Source organism: Homarus americanus, unplaced genomic scaffold (assembly GCF_018991925.1).
Source record: "Homarus americanus isolate GMGI-L3 unplaced genomic scaffold, GMGI_Hamer_2.0 scaffold41807, whole genome shotgun sequence".
NCBI classification, from domain to species: Eukaryota; Metazoa; Arthropoda; class Malacostraca; order Decapoda; family Nephropidae; genus Homarus; species Homarus americanus.
Genome location: NW_024717057.1, coordinates 179327 through 207026, shown reverse-complemented (window position 1 = coordinate 207026; position 27700 = coordinate 179327). Strand labels below are relative to the sequence as shown.

General features: G+C 39.0%; 1 protein-coding gene across 2 annotated transcripts; it reads left to right on the top strand.

Annotated features, from left to right (window-relative positions):
* Positions 1–510: 510 nt before the first annotated feature.
* Positions 511–24284, top strand: LOC121858794 (glucose dehydrogenase [FAD, quinone]-like). Of its 2 annotated transcripts, XM_042355431.1 has the most exons (15): positions 511–861; positions 7630–8037; positions 9121–9334; positions 9497–9699; positions 10341–10530; positions 11937–12071; positions 15349–15473; positions 15620–15673; positions 17936–18049; positions 18293–18449; positions 19510–19667; positions 20984–21161; positions 21603–21676; positions 23592–23743; positions 23960–24284. In XM_042355431.1, exons 3-15 carry the CDS (start codon positions 9199–9201, stop codon positions 24108–24110), a joined length of 1827 nt encoding a protein of 608 aa, XP_042211365.1. In that variant the 5' UTR covers positions 511–861; positions 7630–8037; positions 9121–9198; the 3' UTR covers positions 24111–24284. The 2 variants fall into 2 exon arrangements, with proteins under 2 accessions (XP_042211365.1, XP_042211366.1); XM_042355432.1 differs by lacking the exon at positions 7630–8037.
* The last annotated feature ends 3416 nt before the right edge of the window (positions 24285–27700 follow it).

Below are 27700 nucleotides of genomic sequence, written 5' to 3'. Positions count from 1 at the left end.
AAATTAAACTATAGGGATCCGCTTCTCCAAGTGAGGAGAAACAAGATAGAAGAACATGAACAAGAAAAACATCGAGATCAAACAGGAGAACAATAAGAACAGAATAACAAGAACCGCAAGAACAAGAAGAGTGGAAAGTGCAGAAGGAAATCAAGAAGACCAAAAGGAAGAGATCATGTTAGCAAGATTACGTGGTGTATGACCTGAGTTGTCGAAGGCTAAGAAACTAAATTAAGTAATCGTGTAACCGTCAGCCAAAAATACCACTCACTCTCTCTTTGCGGCAACAGGACGCACACCGCGGCCGTCATATAGTTTTTGTTACTTATTATTCATCCAAACAAGTTACAACATTCAATGTTTGTGGAAAAAATTAATGAAATAGAGAAACTCTTTGTAGTATAAGCCGTCTCCTCCACTACTCCCGTTCTTCTCTTACATAATCCGACCACACACCTTCCAAGGTAAACAACTTGTGAGTGACGTCTGGATATCAACTAGAGGTACTCAGCCTCAGTTAGTTCTTGGCCGCCTCAGACGTAACACACATTCTCTGTGAGCAGTAATAAGGGAGACTACTGAAATTCATCTACTCGTTTTTACACGTTTCTTTCTACATGGGAAGTCACTCAAATCTCGATTAAGGCTCGTCATCAAATGCAAAAGTTCTCAATAATCAATCACTGACGACTCGGAAATACGCACTCTGAAACATTGGTGGAAAAACTGTGAGATTTTAGTGAAAAAGTTGTCAAGTCATAAGAAGTAAAGATCTTTGAAAACGAAGCTAACACGTTACTATCAAACTGAAGAACACAAGCAACCAACTGCGACAATTCACCAATATTAGCACATACGCAGGTAAGAATGAATTATATAAAATACGATGTGAAGCGATGCAATGGTTAAGGTACACGCTGCTAGAGCTAGGGATGTAATTGCTCGATAATTTTTCATATAGCCTATTGGATTTTGCCGAATGAATATGAAAGTTTTACTGCCGATGGGAATTACAGTGTTTGCGACTTCACACGCTTTTTGTTCGATATTGTAGATATAAATATTTAAATCGGGACACAATAGGAGTGAAAGGTCGAAACAATTACCCAATATCTATCTATTACAACAATATACTATCACAAAATACACCATACTATCACTTACTAACGTGATCATTTACTTCCCCGTATCTAAAACAAAAGGACAGAGCGATTTCCCTTCACAGTATAACAGAATGCAACATGCAGTAGCTTACTTTCGGATTGGAGACAACATGATGTATCATTTTTCACAATAGAAGACATTAACAAACCTAATCTAACTTAACCTAATAAAAAATAATCCAAGTTCTTTTGTTTAGGTTTAATTGCTTCGTACCATCTCCTATCAGGAATTGTTTATTCCGTAGTCTCTCATCCGATAGTAAGCTTCGCCTAGGAGGCCCTTAGGTATTCCATGATATGTAATACCCTGTAGTATTTGGTGGTATTGGGTAATACAAAATAGAATCTAGCAGATGTGTGGTCGTATTTGGTAGGTTTGTGGGAGACTGGTATTTCCGTCTGGAGTTACCAGTGATTATTCTTTTGTGTCCCTCAAGGTTGGCCGAGAAGCTGTGAAGATTGAGCAACACCAACGCAACAATGTTGGTAAAGCTTAACAATTGTGATTTCAACAAACCTTCTCTGCCAAAGCGTTATTCTGCAATGTAATTTCTACCAACTGATATACACGTCCTCACACCCAGTGCCCCCAGAAATACTCCTGTAGCATAACCTAAATAATAAATAAATAAATAAAACTGGCCAACACGTTAACCTTCAGCCAAAACGATCACCCACTCTCACTTTGTGGCAGCGCGCGGCCACCGCGACCTTCACCTACATAATGAGTTTGGTCCCCGGTGGGCTTACTTAATGAAAAAAGGAAATTCGCCTATATTTTTTAGATTTCTAATTGAAAAAGCACATTATAGGTACATGCTTACATGTCCATAAAAAAATCAACACTGTAATATATGCGCATGAGTGAGGGCATGGTGGTATTTAGGGGCCCATGGGTGAAGGCGTGCGATAATAGGACACATGAGTGAGGGAAATGTTAATTTTGAAGGAATGGAAAATAGTAAGGATTTGTGTGGATATGAGGGTGAAGGGACGGGGGATAGGGTGTACGTGTGTGAGGTGAATGCAGGAATGATAAATCTGCACTGATAGGACTTGAGGTGGTTGTTTGTGGGTGATAAGCATGCGAGACCAGAAGTAGAAGGGAAGTCGGTCAGGACTTTCTTCACAAACTGACCATTAGGGTGTGAGTGATGGGCGAGATAGGACTGGGTACTGTCTCGAGGTCAAGTTATGAATTTTAATGAAACAATGCCGACCATCTGTGTCGTCATCCCCTTCTTCAGACGTGGTGAGCAGGGAGTAAATACTCTTAACAGGAGGGGTAGAGAGGAGGTGAAGGAAAAGGTGGGGAGAAGAAAAAAGAGGGACACTGAGAATGGGGATAGAGAGAGAGAGGATAAAGAGGTGTTCAGCAAGGCGTCGATATATCTCTCCTCAACACCAACATTACGAAGTGTGCATATGACTAAATTAAGTCAATTTTAAACACGTTTCTTTTCCCACCTACTGTGTATTAAGGCACCGATATTAACTAGGTGTCTCTTACTCGGTGAAGTAGTCTGTAGACATTTATTTTCACATCGAGTTTGGCATCAACTATTATACTGTCACCACAAAAGAATTACTGTACATGGTGTTCTGCATGTATGGAACAGGGTAGAGTTAGGGATTAATTAGGATTAGGATTAAGAAATAAAAGCAATTATTTATCTACAGTATACGGGGTGCTATGGTTAGGGTTGAATTACATGGACAGAGAGAGGCTTAAATATACAGGGTGACCTAAAAACACACACGTAGAGGAGCTTAAGAGAAGGGTGGTGACGTGACTAGCCAGGTCAGGTCAGAAAAAAGGGACCCACGTCACCACCCTTCTCTTAAGCTCCTCTACGTGTGTGTTGGTGTGGTGATTAGTGGATGTCATCATTATGACCTGACCTCATGTTTTTAGGTCACCCTGTATATTTAAGCCTCTCTCTGTCCATGTAATCCAGTTGCCTCTGAAGATGTCTTGAATAAAGACGAAAGCTAAGGTACTCCGTTGTTTCCATTTTCCCGTGTGATTTTATCAAGATTTATCCTATCCACGTTTTCATTGTGGATTTACATGATATATATATATATATATATATATATATATATATATATATATATATATATATATATATATATATATATATATATATATATATATATATATATATATATATATATATATGGAGAAGTGACAAGAAAGTACTGTATTTATTTTTTTATAAATGAGTCAACAACAGAACACACTTCAGAGGAAATGCTAATGTGAATAGGTTAGGTTATGTTTGTGTTGATCCTAACCAGGTTCCGGATCCTTTAAGTTTGATGAACTGTTAAGTTTTTAGTAGAAATTGAAAATTCTAATGTAGTTTTAGGCAGAAAAAAAGTGGGTAATACCTTAATACGACAGTTGCGGTATTGAACCTCTGACTTTGGAGATAAATTTCAACGTTACTTCTCCATCACCATTACAGACATAACGGCACAGCTCACTGTCAACCAGATTTCTGACCCTGGAAATAAAAGTATGATGTATAGAATTTAATATGTTTAATGTATATGGCGAAGAAAAAATCTAAATTTAATAATTACTACGGTACTATACATGGACATGCCGCTAATATACTGTAAATGCTAACCCCATGAAGATTATGGTCTAGATATATTAAGTGTTTGTTCTGATATATTTCCAAGACCACATTATTCTTAATATTAAAGTTTTATGTTGCCAACTAAAGGGATTAGTGAAGACACTAACCATTTAAAGTTTTAAACAGTTTACGATGAACCAACTGACGTAATAATGGGTCTTGCTGAGTTGTTGGCTTGATTCTAAAATACCTAGATCATTTATATGCAAATCTCTGAACCTGACACAGAAATCCTATTATACAGAACTGATCCGACACCTTGTCATGATACAAGGACTCATAGTTTTGTTATTTAGTTAAAACCTCTTTACAAGTTTTTCAAAATCTGAAAACCTGGAATGTAACTTGAACGTTTTTTAATTTTTGTACTGTAAAGAAATGTTAATTGAGAATTATTCAAACAATTCATGTAGTTGCACTTACAAGTTTCCCTGGAAATAGTGTACGGTAATGTTTTAGTTGGGGCAGACGAGCAAAGATCTTGTATAGGGAGAGTCAAATGACTGTAGGAAAAATGGTACTTGGAAAAAATGGCATAATTGTCAAATTCGGAAAAAAATACAATTTATAATTTTTCACCATTACCTCTCCAATGTATTTAACAGATTGTTTTTTATCTCCTGTAGAACCTACAATCTTTCTTACCTCGAGAAAATATAAAAATGACAAATGGCGTGATAACTATACTGTTTATCAATCAGCTATCTCATCAAGCATAACAATTTACAGGCAATACAAAAAATCTCTTGAGTGCGAGGGACACATACAGTATATGTGTGATAACACACTTACATCAATAGTGTTATATAAAAAACAGAATTAATGCACTGCCACTATTCACGATGAAACATTTTATACATTATGTTACTGTCCAGCATTTCAGAATCAAAGAAATCAAATAAAGTTTACAATAACACTATATTGAAATACGTGTCTGGTATGAATTACACGTAATTGGAACTCTTTTCAGTGCAAATGAAAGTGAAATTGAAGACAAAATGCGTGTTTTTAATATTTTAAATATAAGGAATAAAAAACAAAAATAACTTACTATGAGTTGCCCAGTGCGGGGTTTTCATCCCACTCTCCTCCTTTCTAAGTGTAGGAATTAGTATGGGCAGACGGATACGCTTTACTTTCGCTTGTCCTCAATAAATGTAACTGTATAAATAACTGTTGTGTTTTAGCAACATGACCATACCGACATTATAATGATCAGATACTTTCGTATTCTCTAGATTAGTCATTGAAAGTTAGCTTCTGTCAGTGCGTGTAGGAAGAAGGGAGAAAGCGGATTCTTCTATGCCAACAAGGTGTAAGTTGAGAATGTAGGAAAAAATGGCACAGGAAAAAATGGCAATAGGAAAATATGGCACAGGAAAGAAGCATAATCATTAGGCTAGGAAAAAATGGCACATTAATTGTAATTGATAAGTTTTCGAGAAAACTTTATAGCGTTTGCTACTGAAACTTGCTTCGAGTTATATCAACCTCATAACATAAAACATTTATTAACTTTAACTAAAACATTTACCGTATGTTAGTGAAAACTCGTACATAAATGAATTACAAAATTAAAACTGTCACATTACATATTATTGTTTAAGATTTCCAACGAATGTTATAGCCAGCGCCTTGCACAAACTCTTGGACTGACTTACGACCAGCTTGGCTGTCCTGTCTGGACGTTCTTGTAAACTCGTTTTTGACGCTTCCTGAATGGCTCACCACGAGATTCTTTGATGATGTGAAATGATACAACAGCATGGTCAGCTTCGATCCACTGGATGGAAAGCCAGATAGTTGGGTGGCTGTGCCCAACCAACCTGGTAGTAGAGGAAGTAAAGAAAGCTTTGAAAGGAATGAGTGTTAGTTACAAGACTAGCAAGGTTATCCAAAAGCTATATCTTGCGCTTGTGAGACCTTACTGTACTTGGATTACGCAGTTCAGTTCTGGTCACCGTACTACAGCATGGGTATAGAATCCCTAGAAAGCATACAGGGGAGGATGACAAGACTAATTCCGGGCATTAGGAACCTTGAGTACAGGGACAGATTAGAACATCTGAATGTGCACTCCCTCGAGAGACGTAGAGTGAGAGGCGATATGATTGAGGTGTATAAATGGAAGTCAGGGCTAAACAAAGGTGATATAGCAAAGGTACTCTAACTATTCAACCAGGAGCAAATTTATCGCAATTGTTTTAAATCAGACAAATTTAGATTTAGGCGCGAGATAGGTAAACATTGGTTTAGAAACAGAGTAGTGGATGAGTGGAACAAGTTACCGAACATCATCACTAACTTGAACACACTGGGTAGCTTATTATAAGTTGGACGGATATATGAGCGATAGGGGTTGAGTGTTAACGGGACTGCCCAGGATGGGCCAATAGGCCCACTGCAGTTTCCTCTATTCTTATGTTCTTATATTCTGTGTTCTTAATGAAGTTATTTATACGAAATATCACTAAATAAGTTGAAAGACCCAACAAAACTTCGTGTATGAACTACTGTATAACATTGCTTTATTACGAAAAAAGGGGCCCAACCTTCCAAAAAATTGCAACAAAAGGTTTTTTGATGGCTCATAGTACTACAAGTCCTGAGGAATGATATACTAAAAACCCGCACGTATCCGGTGACGGGAAAGTCTCGAAAACTGGATTATTTTCAAGATAGCCGCCAGTCAGAAAAAAAGAAGATAAAATGTGCTTGTTTTCGATGTATTGTTTATTTCAAGCTAATTCAGAGTATTAAATAGTTAGAAAATTAATAGAAAAGTTGAAAAATACACACATATGACTTAGATACGTCATGTTGGTATTTTGTTGACATAGATGACGTCCTTTGACATCGAAGACGGCATAGGACAAAATCTATGTCCTATTGTGAATGAACTTCACTTTTGAGTCAAAATTCTCGAGGAAAAACGAGCAGTTCCTTTCATGGGCTTGCAATAGGCAGCTTTTGGTCGACCTGATTGCGATTAGCTCATGAAAATGGACTGTGAAGTAATGAAAGCATTTGGTGATGCTGTTCAGATAGCCAAGGCAGCAGTAGATCATTCAACAACTTTGGTTGGAAGGACACCGATTGCTTGATCCTTTTACTCCATTACGTTGCGTTAGTTACGTTAGTTACAAGACTAGCAAGGTTATCCAAAAGCTATAACTTGCGCTTGTGAGACCTCACTTGGATTATGCAGTTCAGGTCTGGTCACCGTAGTACAGCATGGGTATAGAATTCCTAGAAAGCATACAGGGGAGGATGACAAGACTAATTCCGGGCATTAGGAACCTTGAGTACAGGGACAGATTAGAACATCTGAATGTGCACTCCCTCGAGAGACGTAGAGTGAGGGGCGATATGATCGAGGTGTATAAATGGAGGTCAGGGCTAAACAAAGGTGATATAACAAATTACCAAACATCATTATTAACTCTAATACGCTGCATAGCTTCAAATATAGGCTCTTTAACTCGTTTGTGGTTTGTTAGCTCGAAGTGAAACTTGTTGTGCCAGCTTTTCCTAGTATGAAAATTGTGCAATTTTTTCCGAGTACCGTAAGTTGACCCTTTGTTGTTGTTGCTCCAGAGACAACACTCTCTGTGATACTGGCGTGCAATATCAACCGTGACCTTGTTTGTGTAAAAAGTGAGAAAGTGGTGTGCGTGGGGAATGTTGTGCTGGCATGATGTACTACAGTACAGAGGACAGGTTTCCTCGCTCCTTAACCTTGAACTTTTGTGTTGTATGAGTACTGTAAATAGTAACACCACCACCACGGCACTCATGGTTTTGTTTTACAATTACAGTGTGACATAAAAATGAACAAACACGCACCTACAATCACGTGTTTCCTAGGGTGAGGACGTCGGCGCTGCCCTTGGTCTCTTGACCACGAAGACAGCTGCCAGCCTGGTTTGTCTGCACTCCCTGCCCCATCTCCTCCCCATCTGGATTTATCAACATCCTCCCACCAACAGTACAGTGCAAAGACTGACCATCATCAACCCACAAGTGATATACAAAAGTGACAATTTCAACTAGAAAGAAAGAAACAACTTTTAGAGCGACAGTCAGTGCTTCGCGGTCAATGTTGACCTGACAGGACCAGACACACCCTGTCCACCGTACACTCGCCACCACCAACACTGGATGAGAAGCAAAGAAAGACTCCTAACTACAACAGGAGAGAACTGAGGACTTCCTACCCCACCCAGGTGAGAACTAGGAATTCCTAAACACCCTGTTTGAGCTGTAGGATCGTCTTGAGAACATCCTCTTTTCTGATAGTGATATTCTTTAATTTCTCTTCTTCCTTTCCCCTAAATATCAGTTCCACCTAGAATTTCCTGGCGAATTTCTTCTGTGAAAACTGATAAGAAGTAGCTGTTCAATGCTTTGCTTATTTCTTCACTGCCATTTATCACTTCTCCCCTCCCTGACTTTAAAGGCCCAACTTTGTCCTTGACCTTTGTTCTATATACCTGGAAAAATCCCTTGGGATTCGCCTTGGATTCTCTTGCTATTTTGATTTCATAGTCTCTCTTTGCTTTCCTTGCATTTTTCTTAACATTCCTAGATAGTTCATTATACCTATTTCTGAGCTGCTCCTCCCCTCCCTTTAATTTCTTATTATTCCTTTCTTTATTCCTATGTCATGTTTAAGTTTTCTGGTCATCCACCTTGGCTCATTCTTATTTGACCTAATTTTTCTGTAGCCTATCACCTCTGTTCGTTGTATATTTTCAGCCTTCGGGCTGCCATGTTATCGTAATAAACCGTCAATTATTATTATTATTGTTTATTATTAATAGCACCAGCGAAGCAGGCCTACAATCACGTGTTTCCTCTACAACAACACAAACGAAGCAGACCTACAATCACGTGTTTCCTCTACAGCAGCACCAATGAGACAGGCCTACAATCACGTGTTTCCCCTTCAACATCACCAGCGAAACAGGCCTGCATTCATGTGTTTCCCCTACAACACCACCAACGAGGCAGGCCTATAACCACGTGTTGCCTCTACAACAAGTCATTAGTGATTCATACTTATTTTAACCTGTATGTTAACTCCATGTCTCCTTTTGTATTTACAGATTTTGTTAAACAATTCACTCCCCAATGCCACTATACATAACACTGAAAGTCAGTTTTGTCCACTGTCTATGTTCAGCCTCTGGCTGCTATGCTTTTAAATTAACCGCTAATTATTACACACGTACAAAAAGAACCTGTTAGCGATATGAGAGTATAGTAGAGAAAGTTTATCTCATAGGTGTCACTATATCCCGTTGCAGTGAGAGGTGACAACATCACACCATTTGAGGGAGTGACTAAGACAGTCAGCCGAGGGGTTGACGGGGCCGTGAAGGAGAATGACTTTGTTGAGCAGGGCGCTGCGGGTGATCCCTGTGGCACTCCTACGGCTGCTGGTGGCGACGTTGGTGCGGGAGGCGAACTATGACCATGACTACCGATACCAAGTCGCATCACAATACGACTTCATTATCGGTAGGGCCTCTCATGTGTTAACAGATATGGATGGCAGGGTAAGGGACTTTACTGGGAAAAAATTATTCTTGTGAGGAATACCACATGCCAGTGTTATCACTGTCTTCAAACAATCAATTATTCCAGTCAATGAAGCTGAAGTGGTGTTTTTTGTTGTGGCAGTGGGCGGTGGGACGGCGGGGAGCGTGATGGCTGAGAGGCTGGCGGAGGTGGAGGGCTGGCGGGTGCTGCTGCTGGAGGCCGGGGGAGAACAACCCCCGGAGAGCTACGTTCCAGCTTTCAACACCTTCCTGTTTCAGAGCGATGCAGACTGGAACTTCTACACTACACCGCAGACACACTCTCTTAGATTTTTCAAAAATAATGTAAGGAAATTATATTAGTTCTCCATAGGGGACCCAGGGGAAGTAACCATGTGACCTCCATGTCCCTTTGGTATGGACAATGTAAAGAGAGCTGGGGGGGTTGAGATATTAAACTTATGGTGTGTGACCATCATTAAGTTCTGTAGTTAATTTATTTGCCATGTTTGTGTATTGAAGTCCGTATGTATATATATATATGCTGATAACCACAAGGAAAGAAGAAAACACGAAGTTCCCAAGCGCTTTCGTGTAATTCACATCTTCGGGGGTGAGTACAGACTAAAGAGAAATACAAACCAAGGTGTATATATACAGAGGAGGGTGAGACCCCTGAAGATGTGAATTACACGAAAGCGCTTGGGAACTTCGTGTTTTCTTCTTTCCTTGTGGTTATCAGCATATACCTAGATCACGCGCACCTACAGTGATTTACTTGCATATATATATATATATATATATATATATATATATATATATATATATATACTGTATATATATATATATATATATATATATATATATATATATATATATATATATATATATATATATATATATTGTCCTTCATTAATTTAATGAACAGAACCTTCATTACATTAGAGAAAGTAGACACCATCATTCTATGTGAGACTAACTGACAGGCAATTCCGTACCCGCGAGGACGCACCATTGGCGGGTCTTCTTCCATCAACTCCATGATCTACGTCCGTGGCAACAGGCGGGACTTCGATAACTGGGAGGCGCTGGGCAATCCCGGCTGGAACTATGACAGCGTCCTCAAGTACTTCAAGAAGTCTGAGGATTATCGAGGCGTCTACACCACCAAGACAGGTGGGTGAACAGCTGCTACACACGACCCTATGGCACTGGTACAGTACATTGTCACAGTTTTATTTCATATAATTGATACATCAATTTAGGTAACTAGTATGTTATTGTGCAACTAATAACAGTACCTACGACTCTGTACTTTTTGGACAGCATTAATTCGATTTGGACACCATCTTTGCGATACAGGATAGTTGAAAAAGTTATTGCATGAGTCTCTGACAGTCCAGTCACAGGCTGTTACTACTCGTTAAGACATTAATACAGCACTGCAAAAGACACATGATACGCCCATTTGATCTGAAACTGTGACTGACTAATAACACAGACTTGAATACTCTATCTAGCGTTGTGCACTATGTTTAGTGATGATATATAAGAACATAACATAAGAAAATAAGGAGTCTGCAATAGGCCGGTTGGCCTATGCATGGCAGCTCCTGTCGAGAGTTACTACTACTCTCTATCATCCATGAATCTATCTAGCCTCCTTTTAAAACTTTCCAGCGTTCCAGCACTTACCACAAAGTTGCTAAGCTTGTTCTCGTCCACCACCCTATCGTCCACCGTCCTATCTCCCTCTTAAACCTAAACTTATCCAACTTAAATCCGTTGCTACGAGTCCTCTCCTGCTCGGATATTATAAGAACTTTATCTATATCCCCTTTATTGATTCCTTTCACCCACTTAAATACTTCTATCATATCTCCCCGCACTCTTCGTATTTCTAGGGAATGCAAGTAATGCTGCTTTAACCTATCTTGATATGGAAGGCTTCTAAGTCCCGGAATCATTTTCGTCATTCTTCGCTGCACCGACTCCAGTGAATTGATATCCATTCTATAATAAGGGCATCAGAACTGAACGGCATAATCTAGGTGCAGCCTGACTAGCGCAAGATATAGTTGCAATAAGACCTCTGCACTCTTATTACTTACACTTCTAGATATAAAACCTAATACTCTGTTTGCCTTATTTCGAACATTAACGCACTGTTTTCTAGGCCGTAGGTCCGGGCTTACAAGTACCCCTAAGTCTCTTTCACAAGTCGACTTCTCTAGGTTGATGTTGTTAAGGCTGTATATATTGACAGTATTTGTTCTTCCAATATTAAGTACGCTGCACTTGCTGGTGTTGAATTTCATTTGCCATTTTTCTGACCACTCCTGCAGTTTATTTAATCCTCCTGTAGTGCATTCGCATCCGGCCCTGAATTAATCTGCCGCCCTATTTTGGTGTCATCCGCAAACTTGCTTATGTCACTGCTGATCCCAGTATCTAGATCGTTTATGTAGATTATCATATAATCATATAAAGTTGTACCAAAACACGGGTTCATATCATAATAAGTGTATTCCTTTGCTCTCCCTGCTGACCTGACTCACCCACCGGCCATTGTGACGCGGCAGCCAAGTACCACGGAAAAGGGGGGCCCTTGACAGTGGAGAACAAGCGTTGGAGCACTCCGGTGGCCAAGGCTTTCGTGAAGGCGGGGCAACAGCTAGGATACCCCGTCGTCGACCCTAATGGACCCGAGCAGATTGGTAACTATGAGAGACAAGGGATTTAGTATGTACTAATGATAATTAAGGTAAAGGTATTATGTATAGTATGCTCATACCCCTCATAACAATTCGTTTTTTTTTTGGGGGGGGGCGGATTTTCGCTCAAAAATTTGGCTTAATGCATAGAAAATTAATCCGGGGGTGGGGAGAAGGAAACACGAAAGTTACTTTGAAATTTCTTAAGAAGTAGGAAATAGGCCATGGTCTTCAACATTTCAGCGAATTGACGAAAACCAAGCTTGGTACTGCTTAATTGATCGTTCCTGCTTAAATAAAACTTAGAACACCACTTTTTTCCAATTCAGTGCAGGCGCTGTGGCCCCGGTATACTTGCTGCTTCTTAGGTAAATTTAAAGATTTTTTTTCATTTTGGGTTAAGTTTGGGATTGGAAACACAGGATTGTGGTAATAGTGATGTGGTGGTGTCAGTTTTATCTGTCACCACAAAATTTGAGAAGCATTGGCACTGAAAATAATTTCCAATGCATCTCAGCACAGCTTATTGCAAAATTTCTTGGGACTAAAAAAAGCACGAGAATTATCAGTGTTCCATCCTTTCATAGGTTGTGACTCTGTGTCTTCGTTCAATCATAGAGGAAATAAAATAGCCTGGACCACCTGGATGTCATACCCAGAGGTCACTAATGCTTTCCTTGCTTTGGCCATTCTGGAGAGGTATGTTGTACTGCTATATGACAGAAGTAGCAATGGCGGGACAGTACAGAAATAGCAGTGAATATGACAAGAAAAGACCTCGGGGAGCAAGCAGGGAGGGATGGAGGCAGGGACATTTCTCCGGGACACCCTATATATATATCCCCATCACACGCTGCTCTGCTCCAGCGCACAAAACAGTGGTATATCAGACAGACCACATATGAGGTCTTGTAAAAATAGACATCAATTTAGGAGATATTAAAATTTAAAACAAAACAATATTGGCAACAAGAGGCTGCAGTATTAGTAAATAATGAATTTTCTAATTGGTTCACAGTTATACAGGGCGTAAGACAAGGCTGTGTTCTATCTCCAACATTGTGTATTATATATTCAGAATTCTTAATGAGAAAAGTTATAAGTGACAATGAAGGAATAAAAGTTAATGGTAAAGTAATATCAAATATATCAAATATCATTGCTCTTATCACGGATAGTGAAGAGGCATTACAAAAACTTATGAACAGATTAGTGGAAAAAGGTGAAGAATGTGGGTTAAGAGTTAATGCTGTAAAGACGAAAGTTATGGTTGTTTCCAAATTGGAAATAAATCCTAAAATAAAATTTATAGTAGGCAACAGGGAACTTAAACATTTGGAAAAAAAATTGTATTTGGGAAGTAACATGAGCTGTAATGGTAGATGTACGGAAGAAATCATAACAAAAATAATTCAAGCAAACAACAGCCTTTAATAATCTAAAAGAACTAATGAAAATGGGTATTACCTTCAATTTAAGAAGAAAGCTGCTAAAAGGCTATTTAAGGCAAGGACTGATGTATGGGTCAGAAGTGTGGACACTTCCAACAAACAAACACCAAAAAGAGGCAAGAGGCCTTTAAAACATGGTGTTATAGGCTAATGTTAAGAATAAGTTACACTGACCGGACAACAAATGAAGACGTACCAAGATCGGCAAAAATCCCCAAGGAAAAACAGATACTTTGGTCATTATTATTATTTTATTTGTATTTTTTTCTATTTTATCAATTGTTATTAATTATTATTATTATTAATATTAAAATTATTATTAAAATTATTATAATCCCCCACCCCCCCAGGCCCTGATGTGGGTCAGAGACTTCTGCCCGGGTGTGCTGGTCCCCATAATATATATAAATAAATATATATATATATATATATATATATATATATATATATATATATATATATATATATATATATATATATATATATAATGAAGGATTAGGGGATAATAACAAATATTAATAGGCAAAGTTGAGGGTTGGAGAGCCAGGGAAAGGCAGAGACTGGGATGGTTGAATGAAATAAATATCTGGGTTCCCAGAGGGATAGAAAATCTTGGAGAATTGGTAAAAACAGCCCGAGAATGTTTAGAGTGGAGGATTGTGGTCGCCAGCCTTCAGATATGAGGACGGTACTCTGATTGATTGAGTATTTTACACTACAAAGTTATATTCATGACAACGGAAACACAAACAAGCAGACCTAATCTCGCTAACTAAACCAGATAATTTTAGGTCAGGTTTTTATTCTCTATTGCAGGATGCGACTCACTGAGCTTGGATGCTCTAAAAGCCTTGTACACCCACAAAAAAATTATTCGGCACCCGTGTCATATTGTATCACACCGTAAGGGTGCCGAATAATTTTTTAGTGTGTGTACAACTTATTGGCACACATCGGGATGGCCTCTCTGGTCGGTCTGTACTGTACTGTACACTCACTAAAAAAATATTCGGTACCCTTACGGCGTGATACAATATGACACAGGTGCCGACTAATTTTTTAGTGGGTGTACACAGGGTAAATAATAATGCATTAGCTCCAGGAAAAACACAGACCCGTCACCTGGTCGGTAAAACCACTTCTTGGAAAATAAGAGGTTCATCATACATTTGAAAAATTTATATAGGATAAATGATTGAAATGTCTTATCCGATTTAAAGTAATCATTTCTAAGTAGTAAGTAGTCATTTCTGACAAATAAAAATAAGTTGCATATTCTTCTGAAAACTACTTTCTGGTTATTTGCTTTCCACGCTGTACCATCACCGTATGCTCGAATTTACAGTAGTTAAGTGTCTGTGTTTATTTTTCACCCCCCCCCCTCTCTCTCAAAGAAAATTAATCTTTTAATAGGCTGTGTATTTGGATTTTTAAGTACCTGAAGAGGAGTTCACACCAACTGTGACTACTTAAATCAATATACAACATTACTTTCCCTTTTTATCGAGGTAGAGGTTGAGTGACAACTGTGTCCCCTAAAAAGTTGTGTTTGTGTATTATGTGCCATCTACCCATTCACAGTACTGTACATAAAGTTAGTGTTAATTGATTTCGTCTGTTGTTTACTGTATTGACAACCACAGAGAGAGAGAGAAGAGGGAGAGAAATACCAAGAAACACAATCACTAAAGTAGTTCAGTCTTCAGTGATGACCTTCGTTGTGATTCATTTAATACATTTGAATATATTGAGATACGAACATGTATTAAATTAATCTGGCGTAGAGGGGGGTGTGTGGGTGTGTGTGACTGTAAATTGTATCCCGCCAGGCTTTTCTATGATTGATGTGACGCTACGAAACGGGCGGCGCTGGTCGGCAGCTGACGCCTACCTTAGACCGGCTTCCCAGGCCAGACCCAATCTACACGTCGTTCTCAACGCTCACGTCACGCATGTGTGTCATATTATACGTAGTACACGTCACAACGTTCACACAGTCATTCTTCAAAATGATTATTCCTATTGTGATAAATACAGTATACAATATTCACTACATATGTAATTTAGGATTTTTATTAACAAAATACTTGGTCTTTTCAGATCCTGTTTGACGAGAAGAATGCAGTGGGCGTGAGATTCGAGAAAGAGGGGAAGGTATGGTGTGCTGTTTCTTATATTAATTGTAATTAATAGTGATTCTCTGCACAAATTCATTACCCAGACGTAGATCTTTTCATATAGCCACACACGCACACACACACACACACACACACACACACACACACACATAAAATTCATATAAAATTAGTTCGTCGCATTATGATTGGTGAATAACCGTGTATATATATATATATATATATATATATATATATATATATATATATATATATATATATATATATATATATATATATATATATATATATATATATATATGAGATGATCGCAGATTTGACCTGAAAATGTGCTACTGAAGTTTTTGGTGAATAGATATACCGCTTTGTTTTTATTGCTATATATCAATGTTAATCAATTTGTATATGGTAAAATTTCTTCTCTTTCTTTATGGTGTCGTTTACTATCATAATATAGCAAAATCATATCAAAAGTAGATTAGGTAAGGTTTGGTTAGTTTAGGTTTTGTATGAAATTATTCATTTATATGTAGTTCTATGACGTTCATGATCGTTTATGGCCAGTGAGAAGTTTTCAAAAAGATAAATACATAGAAGTAACATCACCAAGAAATGGCTTGGATTCACACCTTCCATCGCTTTCAAGATTTTGCAAAGATATTAGGTCTTTCTGGAGGTAGGATTTACATGCCTGTAGAGTCATCCCGAGTGGGACGTACACTCGGTTAAAAAAAGTATTCTTTCAGGAGGGGTCCGGTGAATTTGGAACTGAACTGAACAATCCTGTTGTCTCGTTAGGGTTGGTAGGCATGATTATGAGACATTTCCTACCTATTAGAGTAGGCCTAATATAGTTATTTAATTCAAAATATAAAATTAGTTCGTTGCATTATGATTGGTGAATAACAGTATGCCTCATGAGCCTTTATCAAAAATCTTCGTTCGTGGTGTTATTTTGTTTCGCACAAGAATTGTAAAGATACATTTTCTACCGAGTGTACGTGATATTTGTATAGTTGAAGGAGCATTTTTCTATCTTTGCAGTCGAAGGTACGCTTTATAATCCTCAAATCTCTGTTTTTCTCAATGCTGCCCACACTTGTTGCGCCGCCTTCAGCGAATGATCGCTCTTTCGACAGTATTCAGGAAAGTGTTAACAGAATGGTTGTGATTAGGGTTGTTGTATCCTACGTGTTGGGTCTTGGATTTTGTAATGTTAAAGAGCATTTGCCAATCTCGAGACCATTTGAACAGCTCATACAGGTCATTCTGCATTGTTGCGTCATCGTCTTTACTTGCTACCTTCCCAAATATCTTTGTGTCGTCCACAAACTTGACAACGTGGCTCGATATGTTTTCATTTATGTAGATCCAATATACCTCACTGAGAACCTTTTTCCACTCAGAATGTACTCCATTTATTACCACCTCTTTGTTGCCTGTGTTTGAGTCATTTGTTTAACCATTTATAAATCTTGCCCGTGTGATGTGCCTCGATCTCAGAGGCTAGTCGTATATGTTGGACTTTGTCAAACGCCTTGGAGAAATCCATGTACAACACAGTCATCGACTGATAAGTCTTGGTCCACGTAGTCTGTTACTGTTTCAATGAACGTGGGCAAGTTTGTTAGCCAGGATTTCTGTTCCATTGAACCGCGTTGTGATGCGTTGATGGGTGTTGGACGATGGCGTCCCTCAGAATTCAGTGTAAAACACTCACACACACACATACTGCATATGCTATATATATATACTATATATATATATATATATATATATATATATATATATATATATATATATATATATATATATATATATATATATATATATATATATATATGTGTGTGTGTGTGTGTGTGTGTGTGTATGTTTTTTATATACAATCTGGATATTTTCTCCCGGGCAATACATACTGAATAACTTGATGGAAATGTTCCCTTTAATCTCATGTCTCCCACTGGCATGAGTCAAACCCGGGCTCACGTAAGGGAATCCCCCAGAGAGGAAACATTTGAGGGAGCTATACGTCCGTCCGTGCGCCCTTCTATTGAAAATTTGGGAGTATTACATAAGTAAACGATTCATGTAAATTAACACCAGATAATTATTTACCTACATGTATATGAGGCATGTGGAGTTAAGAGAAAATCTGTAACAGTGATATGCGTATACTTCCCGGGACTCTATTTGCCTCACCAACTTAGTAATTATGATAATAATCATTGCTAAGGTGCATAGAATGTAAATAGATAATAATATCACTGTGTGTGTTTCCCAGGAGAGGAGTGTGCTAGCAAATCGGGAGGTGGTATTGTCCGCTGGTGCTGTTGGGAGCCCCCATCTGCTTCTGCTGTCGGGGGTGGGTCCTGCCGCCCACCTCTACCAACACAATGTGAGTACCCTCCCCCCTTCCCTTCGTCCACAACTACATCTTTTTTCAACCAGTTCCTTACCGCTGAGGTAATCTGCTTTAGCGATCTTTTTTGCTTTATTGAGCTCATACTATGGGTTGTTCCTGGAGTTTTCTTAAACTTTCGAATTTCTGACATTGTTATCTTTGGGAAACTTCTCTGTAATTTTTATAATTCTCATATGAAAGATGCTCATTCGATGATGCCAATGAACTTCCTTTCAGATCCCGGTGGTGGAAGACGTGCCTGGTGTTGGTCAGAATCTGCAAGACCACCCGGTAGTGGGTGGCTTGGTGTGGACGGTTCCTCGGGGCTCCTCCTTCAACACAACCCTCCTCGCAAATCCTAAAAACGTTTACAACTTTATACATAACGCTGAAGGTTAGTGCTTGGTAGAGTATGAGTCTAATATATATGTTTGTTATAGCGGCATTAGTCAAACTAGTTTCATGCTGTTTAATACATCTTCAAATATCTACAAGTTCCGCAGGTTCTACTTTACATGAAGGGTGATATTCATAATTCAGGTTATTCATTGATAGCAAATTTGCTGTAGACGTTTCTATTAGCTGGTGGCTACTTCTGACAACTAATGCTGAAGCATCATACAGACTGCAATACAGTGCAGGCCGCCTGGGAGATAGACGGCTACCCTCAACGTCTGATGAAACCCTTCTATCATGGTAGAAATAATTATTTTAACAAGTTTCGTTATACATTAAATAAGCTAGGTGTTAATTGGTTATGAGGGTAAAACGTACTAGATTTCTTCTAAAGAATTTTTTTAGTAAATTGTAAATTAGAATTTATCAGTCTGATTCGGGTCTTATCTGCTTAATGCAGAAAGGTTGGAATCTAAAACGAAATACACATGTATATTTTCCCTTCATTCGTTGTTTTTAATTCATCCTCAGTGCTGCATTATACGTGTTCTTCTACAGTACTCCCCTTCCACAACATAACCCCAAACCTTGTTTTCCCGTCCCTTCAAATATTAAAAGCGCTTCCACCGACACCATGATCTTCATTCCTTTACGCTCACTGTTACTTCCTGGACGTCTACCTCCTCACTTTTCGTGCAACCTTCACCCCATATTTCTATCTCTTTCTAGAGTTTCCCCTCACCCACCTATCATCAGCCCATTAATTATATACTCCATTTAACAAACAATTTTTCTTCTGATTTTCTCACTATATCCATACCGCCTTAACAGACCCTAATAGGGTCTGTGTGAGACACTTCTTTCACTTTCTGGTCTCCTCATTTCTTATTTTCTGCATCCTATTTATTCCCAAACACAATATAATTTCTGTTGCTTCGAATTTGCTCCTGCTTCTTAACTTAAGACTCCACAATTCACATTTTAGTTATCTCCCTGACACGGTTCTCTCTCTTCATACATTTCTTAGTTCCCTTATTTACTTTCTTGGGTGGCGGTAGGTCCTCTGACGTCACCGGTGGGAACGGAGGGGAACGCGTGGGTGCCATCTGCTGAGGGCGACCCTAACTGGCCCGAGTTACAGCTTGCAATGGTGAGCGGCACCCCAGCACAAGACTTTGGGCTCTTGTCAGTCCAGGTCCTCGGCTATAAGAAAGAGGTAATGTAACACTTGCTTCTAGCTGTTCACCTTTTATATACAGTACATTTTTACATTTTCCTTGCCTTATTCCGAATTCATTCAGACTTTTTTTTTTTACGGGATTAGCCCACCAGAGCACAGGTCAATGATCCACATCAGGGACTGGGGGCGAAAATATAATAATAATAATAATAATAATAATAATAATAATAATAATAATAATAATAATAGAAATCAATAAAAATTTATACAAAATTATTAAATAAAAATATAATACAGTACTTTATAATAATAATAATAATAATAATAATAATAATAATAATAATAATAATAATAGTAATAATATTGATAACGATAATAATAATAACAGAGTAATAATAATAATAATAATTATAAAGGACCATACATAAATAAATAAATAAAGAGATCAATAGTTAGAAACGATATACATATGTTGTGCTGTCAAAGAGAAACAATTGAAACCCTGCACTTGTGTGTAAATGAGGCAGAAGGTCTGATGAGCAACCTGTCATTTTGCCTCGGTCTTTCACTATACCATTTACTATCAACGTTAAAGCTATCATTCACTCTGAAATACTCTTATGTAAAACTTCCCAATTACCTAGGTCAAGGGTTCACGTCCACGATGCCTTGAATCAAACCTGTACGATTATTAATAAGAGAAAGAGTCAAATTTACTTTGTCAATGTACCATTTAAAAAATAATAATAAAAATAAATCTACGTCTTTCATTTTTTGACATTCTATAACCCGATTTTCTGGTTTGTAATTATGCGATGAAATAAATTTCCCTTTAACTAATATATAAAACATAAAACAAAAGACATTAATTTGTCCCCGCAGATGCATAAAAAATGTAATCCTTGAAACTCAAAGAAGGGATTGAAAATGTCTAATACAACAGTTACAATTTGTTGGATATTCGGTGTTACGCACAATTGAAATTATCATCGCTGGTTCTCCTGAATTAATGACTTATATTTGGACAGTCACCAAGGACTCCTAGCTATTGCAGCTTACTGTCACCCATACAATGTCAGTCATTATACCAGTGTTGTCATAGTCATAATTACAGCCTCATGACGTCTAGCAGCGAGTCTACAGAGAATATGGACTAAAACCTGATAGGTATCTACCTCCTGGGCGAGACGCTTGCCACATCACGTCTTTCTCCGTTTTTTTTTTATATAGATAATTTCCGCTATTTGCAGTAATTCCTTCTCCTGCATTCTCTTTTTACATGCTTATGCCCTGAAATATATAAATTATGCTAATAGTTCTTATCTTCGCGCCGTTTTTGTTTCTTCTGGCAGGAGTACTACGACCACTTCCAAGACATCTTGGGTCAGGAGGGCTTCATTCTGGCACCGTTGCTGACTAGAGCCCTGAGCCGGGGCGACATCACCCTGGCCTCCAGTAACCCCCACCACCAACCCCTAATCAACCCAAACTTCTTAAGTCACCCCGACGACGTTTCGGCCTTAGTCAGGGGTCAGTTTACAACTTACACTTCCTCTACCTGACGACAACTGTGTTAACGAGTTATGCTATAGGCCATTTGATTTTTTATAAGATTTGTTTATGTTGACCATTGCTAAATCAACGATGGCATGAAATACTTGACATCTTATGCAGGCAAAATTTCATAAAATTATTGTCTATTGATTAAACTAGTAAAAATTCTTGAGCGGGAACTTAATATTATAATATTAAACAATGATTGCCAATTTCCAAGAAAAACAAAGTGGTGGGCAGTGCATCATGTGCCCTGGAGTCTGGACACATATCCAAATATCTGCAGCCAATCAACACATACGCAATGATGAATTGTATTTTCTGTATTCATATAACTAAGTCTACTAGCATTCACTTCTCACCCAGGGATCTGACATACGTTAAAGAATATTTTATAACTCTGTGTTGGCGTTGCAGGGATCAAACTGGCACTGAAGGTTGGGGAGGCACCAGCACTCCGGGTCGAACACTCAGCCAAATACCACAGCAAGGTATGTCTTACACCACCTGCCCCTCTCTCACACCACCTGCCCCTCTCTCACACCACCTGCCCCTCTCTCACACCACCTGCCCCTCTCTCACACCACCTGCCCCTCTCTCACACCACCTGCCCCTCTCTCACACCACCTGCCCCTCTCTCACACCACCTGCCCTCTCTCACACCACCTGCCCCTCTCCACCACCTCTCTCTCCACCACCTGCCCCCTCTCTCCACCACCTGCCCCTCTCTCACACCATACATCACCTGCCCATCTCTCACACCACCTGCCTCTCTCTCCACACCACCTGCCTCTTCACACCCACCTGCCCCTGTCCCACACCACCTGCCCCTCTCTCACACCACCTGCCCTCTCACCCACCACCTCCCTCTCTCCCTCTTCACACCACCTGCCCTCTCACACCACCTGCCCTCTCTCCCCACACCACCTGCTCCCTCTCTCACACCACCTGCCCCTCTCTCACACCACCTGCCCCTCTCTCACACCACCTGCCCTCTCTCTCCATCATCACTGCCCATCTCTCACACCACCTGCCTCTCTCTCACATCACCCTGCCCTCTTCACACCACCTGCCCCTGTCCCCACCACCTGCTCCTCTCTCTCACACCACTCTGCCCCTCTCACCACCTGCCCACACCCTGTCTGCCCTCCCCCTCACCACCTACCCCTGCTCTCTCTCACATCACCTGCCCCTCTCTACACCACACCCGCCCCTCTTTCACACACCCCCTCCCTCCCACACCACCTGCTCCTCTCTCACATCACCTGCCCTCTCTCCACCACCTGCCCCCTTCACACCACCTGCCTGTCCCACACCCACCTGCCCTCTCACATCACCTGCCCATCTCTCACCACCTGCCCTCTCTCACACCACCTGCCCATCTCCCACGCCGTCTGCCCCTCTCTCACACCACCTGCCTCTCTCTCACACCACTTGCCCCTCTTTCACACCACCTGCCCATCTTCCACGCCTTCTGCCCCTCTCTCACACCACCTGCCCCTCTCCTACACCACCTGACCCTGTCTCACAGCACCTACCTCTCTATACCACCTGTCTATATATACCAATTGTTCCTCTCATACCACCTGCCCTTGTCTCACACCGCCTGCCCCTCTTTCCACACTCCTAAAACCCTCCCCTTAGACTCTTTAGAGTATTGTCAAGTACTCTGGATTTCCTATGTACTCCGATAATCCTTTTAGGAGAGATAAACACACCTATCCATCCCCCTCTCCATGCTTGGCTTTCGTTGTTATCTGTACCTTGAATCACAGTGACAGGTAGAGTACCATGCCATCGTAACCAAATGAAATAGCTCACAGAGTCACAGTATTCAGACGGTTAAGACATCATACTCAATGAAATAGCTCACCATCTTCAGAGGGTTAAGACATCGTACTCCACGGATTCAATCATTTTACTCCGGAGGTTAATTTTTCTCACTCACTGACCAATTTAATTGTACTCATGGGGTTAAGGGGTTGGCATCATACTCATGAGGTTCACGTTTCACCTCAGGGTAATGTTTTAGATCCTCTTCAGTGAGTTAAATATAACGAGATAGAATTAAAATACCCGACAAAAATAAATGGTGAAGATAATACTGACACTGATGACATGGACAAGCTACATTGGACGTCATCTTTATACTAGCCGACGTGTACTGACGATGCCTGGGCCAGTCCTTGCTATAGCTGACACTAGTTGTACTAATCATAGGCTAATAGTACATTATATAAGCCCTTCTGAAACATTATGGCTGACAGCCTGCATCTTTTCTAACCATAATGGTTGATCAGTATATGTCTCAATGCTAAATCCTCTGTAGACAGCTTCTACGACCAACTACTGACGGCTGGCTGACACAGTGTGGGTGTATGTATAATTGCGTATGTATTCTGACAGCCATTGAGGGGGTGTGAGCACGAGACGGCCTACACAGACGCGTATTGGGAGTGCTTCATCCGCCACCTGGCCAGCTCCTCTTACCACACCGCAGGCACCTGCAAGATGGGCCCCGCCTCAGACCCCCTGGCAGTCGTAGACCACAGGCTCAGGTAAGACTCTCCTCTTCCCTCCCCAATAGACTCGGATAGGGTTCAGATGACACAGGCAACTGTTGTTTATGAGATTCAGATAATACAGTTAACAGTCATTAACGAGATAGCAGCCTCAGGTGATGTTTGGTAGCACACTGGGTGGATTGGGCACATCAAGCGGTAAGAATGGAGGCGATAGGGAGAGGAGATACTGACGTTGTGTTCTTGGTGCAGATTACGGGGCGTGTCAGGGCTAAGGGTGGTAGACGCTTCTGTCATGCCGCTCGTCGTCTCAGGCAACACGAACGCCGCCACCATCATGATCGCCGAGAAAGCCGCTGACTTACTGAAGGAGGACTGGGGCATCCCAATTACTTCGCTTTAACGAAGAGGACTTCCCATGTTTGCTCAAGGCGCTTCATATAGTCATTTTACTTGGGTTTTACCCGTGTTATTAGTTGTTGTTTACTGCATGAAAATTTGATGCACTCTTATTTGTATTATGTAACGTTGTTATGTATCTACTGTACAAATTCCTTTGTTTACAATAAAACGAGATTTCAAATTTTTGAAATTAATTACCTTGCATACGAGTATTTGAACGTAACGGATAAAGTTGTTATTGATTCTTGACAGAAACTGATAATGGGTAAATAAGAGGGATATTGCATCTCTGACACTAGTAGTGTAGGGGCTAATGTAACAATATGTGGTCCCGTAAAAAATTAATGTTAATTTTTGACACCTTACATCATTTTAAACTTTGTAATCTATAGTTTAAGAAAATATATGGTGTATTTTTTTTCTGGTGTGATTTAAGGTCGCATTTGTCCAGAGAAGTAAACGAGGAAAAAATCGTTCGAGAGGCAAGAGGCGAGTGTCTAAGGTGATAAATTATCAAATACTACCATTTGGGTTTTCAAATTAAGTTCATTACATAAAATGTCAAAATCATAAGGATTATAAAAGAACAAAACACCATGAACTCTCTCTTCAGTTATTGTCATCCAGCAATATAGTGATGTACAGAAACTGCACAATGTTATTGCTGACTGTATTCCATTTTGTCAGGAAAATTATGTTCTTTTAAACTTGGTGACAGAACCTGTATTGCCAGAAAATGTCAAGCATGAAATTCTGGAAAAAATGTCCAAGGTTAATCTCGTCATGGAAAGCAACAAACAAGACTTCAACCATCAAATTACCTTCACAAGCTATAAAACTTAAACAGGAGAGATCATTGTTTGCTAGATTCCTAATCATCTCAAGATCCCGTGATGAAATCAGTCTACAAGAGGCGATTGGCATGTATGAATTCCCTTGTCTGCGTGTCTCCTTCATAAATCATCACGCGCATGCGTTCCCGTACACATCCCCAGGCCAATCAAAAGCGTATTTTTTTTTTTTGGGGGGGGGGGACCAATTAACATGATTTGTGGATTAATTAGCTGTATTTTTGGCCCAATAAAATTCGATTTTTAGTTTGGGTCTCTCATATTTCGAAATTCAAATTCATTTCCGACCAAGGAAGTCTGCGATGGGTGTCACTTCAATTATATGGAGCTGATTACGAGTTTTGGGGGGAAAAAAAGAAGAAACTATAGCATTTTTTCGATCTCATGGTGTTAGCCCGACCTCAGTAGTGTCCTAAGTGCAAGAACGAATGTAAATGTCGTCAAGACCATCATATGTGGCATTGTGGTAACTCCAAAGACGAACGAGAGAGAACCAAGCCAATAAGGTAAGAAATAAGTGATTCCATTATATGGTGATTCAGTTTTGCCCACCCGGGCACAGGTCACTGACCCACATCGAGGCCTGAGGGGCGAAAATGTAATAATAATAATAATAATAATAATAATAATAATAATAATAATAATAATAATTCAGATAAGTAAACTTAAAAAAATACAAAAATAGAAATAATAAAATAATAATGATAATAATAATAATAACACTGCAATAATAATAATAATAATAATAATAATAATAATAATAATAATAATAATAATAATAATAATAATAATAATAATAATAATAACAATAATAATAATAAAGAACCATAAAGAAATATAATAAAAAAAGATCAAGAGTGAGAAACAATATATGTATGTTGTGTTGTCAAAGAGAAACAATTGAGACCCTGCAATTGTGTGTAAATGGGGCAGAAAGTCAGATCAGCAACCTGGGACTTGGTCACAGTTTTCGTGATGCCATATGGCAGCAGGGTCTACCATTAGGCAACACATTATGCTTCCAATATCTTCCCAGGCGGTAGTACCTCCCTGTTTGGTAGCTGCTTATCTACCTACAACCTTACAAGGTTAGGTTAGGTCAGGTTTATGTTTTTCTAGTGTTTTGTGTGTGTATTTTGTATTCGCTTAGCCATATTTTTTGTCGGGAAACGCCCCCCCACCCCCTCCAAAAAAAAAGATGAAAAAACGGTCAATTTCCGACAGAAATGAAAGTCATAATCGATCTAAACACACCTAAATACAGTAGAAAAACATATTTTTTACTTTTTAACAGAGTTGTGTGCACTTATAAAAATTTACCAACAACTCACCTATAACTTGAGTAATCACCGACAGAAAAACACTGGCCAAAGGGGCGAGGGCCAGACACTGGCCTCATAATTATAGCTCCCGCACTCAACTCATCAACTGAAGTCCATTTAAAATTTCCAAGTGAATACGCCCCGCCCCCTTGCTGCTGATCGGCTGATACGTATAGTGAGAGACGAGACTACTATGAAAAGTGAACCCATTACCGATTGTTACTGTTGTATTAAATTCTTATAATATAATAATGTTTATAATTCACTAAACCGCTGTTGTGCGAAGTTTATCATATTAATGCCAAAAAATTTGAGATTATTTGATAAGCAATGTTTGTTGGAGCTTATCTTTCAGACAGAATATGGTTATTATAGTTAATGCATGCCACAAGTGGTCGTAGTGAAACGCTACTTTATAAATTATCATTTTAATTAATACAAATTATTTTAATCTTCATGTTTTATTGACAAAATTATACAGCTAAAAGTGCGTGAATGAGCATACACATCGCTATTGTTGCTACTCTGGGAATAATTACAACAGGTAAGTCTGTCCGTCCCCCTCCTCTGTTCGAAAGTGTCAAGCTGTCAAAGAGGAAAAAGGTTTAGGACCACCGTTCCCCCACGTTCCACCTCCACTACACAAATAGGGCTAATTGCTGATTAGTGAAAACAAATATTTATTGGATTTGACGATATTGCTTGCTTAGGTAGTAGGCAGCTACCAAACAGGGAGGTACTACTGCCTGGGAAGATATTGGAAGCATAATGTGTTGCCTAATGGTAGACCCTGCTGCCATATGACATCACGAAAATTGTGACCAAGTCCCATGTTGCTGATCTGACTTTCTGCCTCATTTACACACAAATACAGGGTCTCAATTGTTTCTCTTACTATTGACAATACAATACACATACTGTATATTGTTTCTCACTTTTTATCTTTTTTTCATATTTTTATTTCTTCATGGTTCTTTATTATTATTATTATTATTATTATTATTATTATTATTATTATTATCATTATTATTATTATTGTTATTATTATAATTATTATTTTATTATTTTATTTTCAAATTTGTATTTTGTATTATAAATTTTATTAACTATGAATTAATATTATTATAATTATTATTATTATTATTATTATTATTATTATTATTATTATTATTATTATTATTATTATTTTTATTATTATTATTATTATTATTATTATTATTATTATTATTATTATTATTATTATTATTATTATTACATTTTCGCCCCCCAGGCCCCGATGTGGGTCAGTGACCTTTGCCCGGGTGGGCTAATCCCCGTAAAAAAAAAAATAATAATAATAGCTTTCAGTAATATTCCTTTAGATAACCTATTACTATTTAATAACCAAGCCCAAGCAAAGGACTACTGGAAATAAGCAA

Coding starts and splice junctions, on each gene's coding strand:
- LOC121858794 (XM_042355432.1), top strand. CDS start 9,199: ATGACTTTGTTGAGCAGGGCGCTGCGGGTGATCCCTGTGGCACTCCTA. Junction 18,050..18,292: donor CCCACCTCTACCAACACAAT/GTGAGTACCCTC, acceptor ACTTCCTTTCAG/ATCCCGGTGGTGGAAGACGT. Junction 21,677..23,591: donor CAGCCAAATACCACAGCAAG/GTATGTCTTACA, acceptor GTATTCTGACAG/CCATTGAGGGGGTGTGAGCA.